The sequence below is a fragment of the Ursus americanus genome, chromosome 9 (assembly GCF_024610735.1).
Source record: "Ursus americanus isolate L20-20 chromosome 9, mUrsAme1.1.p, whole genome shotgun sequence".
Lineage (NCBI taxonomy): Eukaryota > Metazoa > Chordata > Mammalia > Carnivora > Ursidae > Ursus > Ursus americanus.
In genome coordinates, this window is record NC_142135.1 from 40,324,659 (window position 1) to 40,332,534 (window position 7,876).

Consider the following 7,876-nt stretch of genomic DNA (forward strand, 5'->3'; position numbering starts at 1 on the left):
GGTGCAAAAGGCGGTAACCAACCACCCAAGCCCACACCTGGCCGGTGCTCCACACCCAGGGCAGGAAGGGGGGTGGGAAGGAGGGCGCAGGAGGCCTGCCCTTTTTGTATTCAATTGCCCGTGCGTCTATGCAAAAAGCCAGGAGCAGGGCTGCACCCCGGGTGGAGCGCGCAATGGCTGAAAGCTTTTCTGTTTTGGGATGTGGCTCTACCTGCCCGCCCCTTCCCCCTCCCCCACGTGGTGCAGGTAAGAGACACCTGGCGGCGCCGGCCCATTGGCTCCTTCAAACCACGACGTGGCAGCGGTGGGGGAGGAGGCCGCCTGGGGAAAGGGGAGGAGGGGGCGGGAGACAATGGCTGGATGAATGGAGAGGAGAGGGCGAGAAAGAAGGAGGGGGAGACATGAGGGGCGGGGAAGAGGCGGTTGCCACCTAAAGGGTAGCCCAGGCCAGACGGGAAAAGGGTGAGGGGTGAAAGGCGCGGAGGGGAGTGCCGGAGTCGCTTGGGGGGGGGGAGTCACCCCTTCCTTGAAGGTAATGGGGAGGGATGGGGGGCATGGAAAAATGCCGACTGTGGGGAGCGAAGCCGGAGGTTCTTTTAAAAGGGTCAAGGGAAAAGACCTGGAGCCGGGAAGCGAAAGGAGGCCAGAGGTGAAGCCCTGGGTGCGGAGCTGCTCAGGGCGCGGCGCCCCGAGAGGGCGAACCGCGGAGGGAGGTACCGGTCAACGGTAGCCGGGAGGTGGCGGGGGCAGTTGCCAAACACCGGAAAAACCGCTCCCGAGCCCAACACACCTTTAAGTGCAAACTGTAGGCGAAACCCCGTGGGCCCTCCCCCTCTGCGGGCCGTAGCCCGGGCACACGCTGCTCTTAACCCCGGGACGCTGCGCACCTTCTGGAGACAGAGCCAGACGCCCGGGGATCACACTCCGCCACCAGGTTTCGCCCGAAGACGCAGACGCAGCACGCTGCGCAGCAGGAGGCCCCCGCGAGGAAATTTAGGCACAATGGACCCCACTTCCTTGTCTCAACTACTCCCTTAATTGCTATGTCTTGTTCGGTCCTGGCTGCTAGTTGGAGACTAGAACCTTCTCCATGCCTGGGCCCACTTCCTTTGGTTTGCTCTGGGCTCTAAACAAAACGTATACACTAACGTTTTCCTAAATCAGGCCAAAGAAATTTTTTCCTCAGTTCCCCGCTCTGACCCCATGCCCCCTGCTCATACCTTTGCCTTTGTACTTCTGTGTCGATTTGGCCAACCTTGCGAGCAGTCTCCCTCTTCTAGCTAAGCTAGCTCTGCACAGAGACTTATGCGCCCTCCATTACCACCCAGCCACCAGATCGGAAGGTAATGTGGTGGGGCCTTTTGACATGTGAGAGAAAAGCGCCAGAGGTGACGTGTCCTCGAGTTTTATATTTCAAACTTATCTACTCTGGGAAACCGAAATCCGTCTGTAGTATTACTAGTTGGGCCCCAGGTAGACACCCTTTACATTCATGGTGTGAAATCAGGCAAGTATACACTCCCTGCCGTAACCCACTCCGGGTACAAATCTGAGAACCTGTCAGGGTGCGTGTCTGGGGAGGCTGAAGCTCTTGCTTCCCCCACCTGCAGGAAGCGCGGGCAAAGTGGGGAGCCGCGGAGGATTCGAGTGGCGGGAGGGGGTGGAGTTGGAGGAGCCCAGGGCCGCGCCGCGGCGCTTCCTGGCAGGACCGTGCGGGCGTAGGCACTGCTCCCCGTGGCGCAGGTAGCAGCTCGCGTCCCGGGAGACCGGGCGGAGGCTGGGCTCTGCCGGGGCCAGGCAGAGCTTCAAGGTACCACGAGGGTGCTCGGTACCATCCTCGTCCGCAGCTCGAGGTCCAGCGGCGCGCGCTTTCCGGGCCTGGACTTCAGGATGAAGGGTGGGACAGGGGTCCCCAGCCGTCCTCCGCTGGCTTGCAGCGGCCGCCTCGCCCCCCCACCCCCGGTCCCCGTGCAGCGCTCCCCCGCCGCGGGGGCAGGGACTGGGCGCGGAACGAGGCAGGGAGGGACCTGGAAAAACCACCCAGATTGCATTGCAGCGGGCGAGGCCGCCCGGAGGAGCCGGTTCCCCTGAGCCGCCTCCCCGCGGGGCGTTCGCGGTGCCCGGTTCCCAGGTGCTTGGCTCTGCCTGGGCTCGGGAGGTGCCGCCTGGCGGGGACGCGGGGCTCGAAGCGTGGTGGCCTACGCCCGGCGGACCCGAGCGCTGCGACGACCTCGAGGAGGGCCAACGCCGGGCGGCCGACAGAGGCGGAGAAAGTGGTCTCAGCCGCTCAGGAAGTCCTGCCCCGCCGGTCCTCTGTGGCCTCTGGTATTCGGATTAATCATTTGTGCGGCGCGTTTGAATAAACCGAGAACTTTATTATCGGCTCGCTCGTCAGGGATTCCGCGGCGCTATCCATATTAGAATCGAATCTCAGAGCTGCTCCTTTTCAGAGACCTGTCCTCTTCCTGTTTAAGGAAGTCGGATCCCTGGGCTCTGATGTTTTTAATTTAAATTTGAATTTGACACTCAACAAATATTTGTTGAAAGGTTTTAATGAGTAACACCCACCCATTTTTGCAGCTCTTGCTTCCTAGCGAGGGCATAGTTCATCACTGAGAAGAGAAAATTCTGAAAATGGGAGTCTACAGGTAATTTAAGTCTCAAGTGTTTAAGAAGAGTAGGTGCTAATTTTTCGACGGACAAACCGACTTTTGTTAAATAAATTAAACACTTGTAAAATGCAGGAATGCCGAGAAAAAAAAATCTATGCAGCACTGCAGTTCTGAATACAAAAGTGTTTTATTGTCTATCCCACCATCTAGAATAATTCTAACATACTAAGAATAATCAGGAGGTGGCTGGCAGGGACCTTGAAGGGTAAGTTCACTCTACCTATGGTCTTCACTCAAGACCACACTTAAAACTCCCAAAACAAATGACAATCTATTTTTGTGGTGTGCGTTTGTGTGTGTGTGTGTGTCTGTGGATTTAGCAGCAGAGACCCAGTTGTGCGACAGGCTACACAACATCTTGCCTGTATTCATGAAAATATTAAGGTTATGAAGGACAAAAACTGAAGAACTGTTATATATGAGAGGACTTCTTGAGACATGACAACAATGCAACATGGATCCGGACAGGGAACTTTTTTTTTTTTCCCCCTTTAATGGACATTATTTAGGGGCGCCTGGGTGGCTCAGTGGGTTAAGCGTCTGCCTTCGACTCAGGTCATGATCCCAAATCCCCGGGTTGGAGCCCCTAATGGAGCCCCTAATCGGGCTCCCTGCTCAGTGGGGAGTCTGTTTCTCCCTCTGCCCCTCACCCGCTCGTGCTCTCTCTCTCTCTCTTTCAAATAAATAAATAAATAAATAAAATCTTTTTAAAAAATAATGGACATTATTGAGATAATAGGAAAATTTTGAGTAAGGTCTGTAGATTAAATAATAGTATTGTATCTGTTAATTTCCTGATTTTTATATTACTGTGGTTTGGTAGGAGAATATCCTTTGTGTTAGGAAATACCCTCTATTAAGGGGTAAAGCGAATAATGTATATAATTTTACTCTCAAACAATTCCAAATGTGTATATATATATATATATATATATATATATATGAGAGAACATGATAAAGCAAATGTAGCAAAATGTTAACATTGGTGAATCTGAGTGAAGGAGTTTTTTATACTATTCTTCACAACTTTTAAAAGCTTTTAAAATTTTTTTTAGAGAAATTTTGCTGCCACCACCACTTGATGTTTAACAAGGCTCTGTCTGATGACTTTCTATGCTAACCTAATCCTTCTTCCTATAGAATGAATCCATTTTCTTTGTCTTTTCCTTGGTGAAAGAAGAAGGAAATAAAGGTCATCACATTTTTTGTTTGACAATCCTCTTAAATCCTTTAAGATTGTTCTTAAATAACTTTGCTAGACTAAATTACTGTAAACTCTTGAAGCTTTCACTGTGAGTCTTTTCTACGTTTGATTATCTTCATTACACTCCTTGGACCCTTTTCTTTTTATCACTTTTAGAGAACAGCTCTTAAACTGGACAGAATTCAAATGTCTCTACCATGGCCTGACCATTGACACAGTGGTATCCCTATGTGATGTTCTTTTTTTTTTTTTTTTTTTAAGATATTTGTTTGTTTTAGAGAGAGAGTGCAGGTAGGGGGAGAAGCAGAGGGAGAGGGAGAGAAAATCTGAAGCCAACCTTGCTCCAAGTGTGGAGCCCAAAGTAGGACTTGATCTCACCACGGTGAGATCATGACCTCAGCCGAAACCAAGATTCAGATGCCTAACCAACTGAGCACCCAGGCACTGCTCTATGTCATTTTCTTATAACTTGTAATGAAGTTCCCTTTTTAAAGACTATAGTAGTAGCACTACATTTGCTGGCTCCAGTTTTGTTAGAGATCTCGACATCTTTCTTGGAGTGCTCAATTGCACATACCTAGCTATTCCCTTGTACCTGTAACAAAAGTGTCTTCAAGGGACTCCTGGGTGGCTCGGTTGGTTACACATCTGCCTCCGGCTCAAGTCATGATCTCAGGGTCCTGGGATCGAGCCCCACTTCGGGCTCCCTGCTCAGTGGGGAGTCTGCTTCCCCCTCTGCCTGCTGTTCCCCCTGCTTGTGCTCTCTCTGACAAATAAATAATAAATAAAATCTTTAAAAAATGTTTTTTTTAAAAAAGAGCCTTCAAAAGCAAATCAAAGTATGGATCTTTGAACTATCTGAATAGACACTATGAGCAAAGCTCACCCTCCTGACTTGAAAAAATTTATGGACAAGAAATTATCATTGAGATTAAATGGTGGCAGATGTGTCCAAGGAACGCTATGGGGGTTCGATCCCTTTATAAATCTTGTGTTGGTGAATGTGTGGAGATGGCAACTCATGGGCAACAAGAATATTGGAATGGTGGTAATACAAGGAAATAATGTTGTATTAGAAGCTTTGGAATAAGTATAAACAATGTGTGTGTTCACCAGAAGAAATCAACTGCTTCCACATGTCCCCTCTACAGAGCACCTGTTTTACTACAAAATAAAAATCAGGTCGTGTGCGTTTTCATTTTGAACTTTTTTGTTGAATCAACTTTAGTAATAAAAAAAAAGTGAATCGAATGTTCTTGAATTAGAGTGGTGATGGTTGGTGGTGAATATAGTAAAAGCCACTGAATTGTACACCCGAAAAGGGTGAACGTGAATTATATCTCGGTTTTTTAAACAGCAAATCAATGTAAAACCCTGTGATCTGAGGCTACCACAAGCCACTGATATTTCTTCGTTATTTGTTTTAGATTTAGATTATTAGTTGTCAAAGAGATCACATTTTATATTCACTCCCTGGACAAATCCGACCTCTCTGAAGGTAAAGGGAAGTGATGGTCAAGATAACTAAATACATTATAATTTTCTGTGGATTACTTTGTACATCACATATTTAAACAAATTACTGGTCTGAACCTTCATTATAGCAATTATTATGGATGGTCTGTATGGAAAAAGTATGGGTTTATTAATCGGCCCTGCCATTTGCTGCCTCATGGCCTTGAATGTGTCCCTTAGCTTCACAAGGATTCAGTTTTTCACCTGTAAATATGGGGATGATGACAATGTATATGTCATAGGTTTTCAGGGGAGAAGAAATGTGTAAAGAAGTATCTTCCTTCAAGAAAACAAACCTGAGAACTAGGAAGTTTACTATTCCAGAGCAATCTCCAGGTGGGGAGGGGGTCTCTTCAGACAACCACAAAGGCCTTAACCTTCTGACCTTAGTTAGCTTAGACTGAAGACACCATCAAGGCAAACTGAAACGTTTAAACAAGACTTTACTGGCTGACATGTCATAGGGAAATACACAGAAAAATTACATATAGGGGAATGCTCCATGAATCGGGACAAGGTGCCCCTTCTCCTTAGGAACCACAGATGTACTTCACTCGATGCACAGGGAAATGATTCCGCCCAGAGAATTCCTCCCTCCTTATTCCTGGCCTCATGCCCTTTGCTCAGGAGCACATCTCTGCCTCTCCCAAAATCCAGATGGAGAGGGAAGCACGGCAGCAAACCTTATCTTTTAAGTCAAGGTGAGTTGATGGGAGTCGGTATTTAGATTTTATTTTATTTTATTGTTTTGTAATCTCTACACCCAACATGGGCTTGAACTTAAAACCCTGAGATCAAGAGTCACACGCTCCACCGACTGAGCCAGCCCGGTGCCCCTCTGCATTGTCCTTTTTTGTCTCATTCAGTCTCCCACTGGAAAAAATCGCATGTCAGAATTTTGAAGCCACTGCCTTGAAACCTTCCAAAAATTATCAACAAATTGATTTAACTAAGACTCACTTGTGTTTTTAAAATTAATATATATTGGGGCACCCGGTGGCTCCGTTGGTTGGGCTACCGACTCATGATTTCAGCTAGGTCATGATCTCATAGGTCATGGGATTGGGCTTGCTCTCAGCAGAGAGTCTGCCTGAGATTCTCTCCCTCTGCCACTCCCCTGGCTCAGGCTCGTGTGCGCACTCTCTCTCCCCCAAATAAACAAATGTTTTTTTTTAAAAAAAGATTTTATTTATTTATTTGAGAGAGAGAGAGAGCATGAGCAGAGGGGAGGAGCAGAGGGAGAGGAAGAGGCAGGCTCCCCGCCAAGCAGGGAGCCTGATGTGAGACTCGATCGCAGGACCCCAGGATCATGACCTGAGCAGAAGGCAGACAACCAACTGAGCCACCCGGGCGCCCTCAAATAAATAAATCTTAAAAAAAATAAAAATATATATTTACTTAAAGTAGTACAAGCATGTCCTCTTATAAGTCTAACCATGCTACATGGTTTATAATAAAAATCTGCAGTTACCTGTCTCTCCCCTGAATTCTGACTCCTGCTTCCCAGAGGCACCTACCCACTTTCAGCTATTTTCTGTTCTTGTAACCTCCTCATCTGCAACTAACATGCATTTACTAATACTGCCTACCTCAATCATTTTCTTTTGTGAAAGTGCATCTCACAGGTACATGTATTCATGCCACAAAGGAAACAACACTTCTATGAGGGTACACCGATGCTCCATGTTCCCATCCAACACAGCTTGCTGAAATTTACAGCCAGGCTGACATTCCATCTGACAATACTCCAAGGAAAGCTGGGTAAAGATGACCACGTGCAGGTGCAGGACTCGAAGCTTTCAAAGCTTTGCTTTTTTTTTTTATCAGCACTCCTGATTTTATAAACCATAAGCCCGCCAACCCATTCCTACCCAAATCTCCTGGTAAACTTGGGTATAGTGGGGCTTCATGGGGATCCAAACATTTTTAAAAAGGCTTTGAAGCATCTCAGGGCAGCACCACCAGCTAAGGCTACCCCAGCTGTTGTGGCGAATGACTCAGAAAGGTTCAAGCCAACTTCAATCTTGTTGCTCCTCTTTTCAAATTGAATTGGAAGGATGGAATAAATAATATATTCTTTAGCTGAAATCTCAAATCCATCTATGATGCTTCTCGGAGTCAAGCCCTCAGTGATTACCACTATAGACTATGTACTTAAAATGCGGCCCTGTATTATTTTCTTTTTAAGATTTTTTTTTAATTTATTCATTTGACAGAGCAAGAGACAGCCAGTGAGAGAGGGAACACAAGCAGGAGGAGTGGGAAAGAAAGAAGCAGGCTCCCAGCGGAGCAGGGAGCCCGATGTGGGGCTCGATCCAAGAACTCCAGGATCACGCCCTGAGCCAAAGGCAGATGCTTAACGACTGAGCCACCCAGGCTCCCCGCGGCCCTGTATTATTTATTTCAAGTAGGCAACAGCTTTCTTTTCTTCAAATTCTAGACTCTCAACTAATGGTTACTTTATGGTTGCTTTTATTAAACTCTT

The 7,876-nt window shown here is 47.4% G+C and overlaps 1 protein-coding gene and 2 pseudogenes across 1 annotated transcript; 1 reads left to right on the forward strand and 2 right to left on the reverse strand.

Moving 5' to 3' along the window:
* Positions 1-7: 7 nt before the first annotated feature.
* On the reverse strand, positions 8-2,334 carry LOC148109454 (uncharacterized; the record flags this gene model as incomplete). Its single annotated transcript, XM_087864425.1, has 1 exon — positions 8-2,334. A coding segment is annotated over one exon (774 nt), but the record flags the coding sequence as incomplete, so codon positions are not given.
* A 2,298-nt stretch (positions 2,335-4,632) lies between these two features.
* Positions 4,633-5,068, forward strand: LOC123797677 (small nuclear ribonucleoprotein G pseudogene; annotated as a pseudogene).
* A 2,036-nt stretch (positions 5,069-7,104) lies between these two features.
* LOC123797975 (ATP synthase F(0) complex subunit j, mitochondrial pseudogene) lies at positions 7,105-7,337 on the reverse strand (annotated as a pseudogene).
* Between the last annotated feature and the right edge of the window lie 539 nt (positions 7,338-7,876).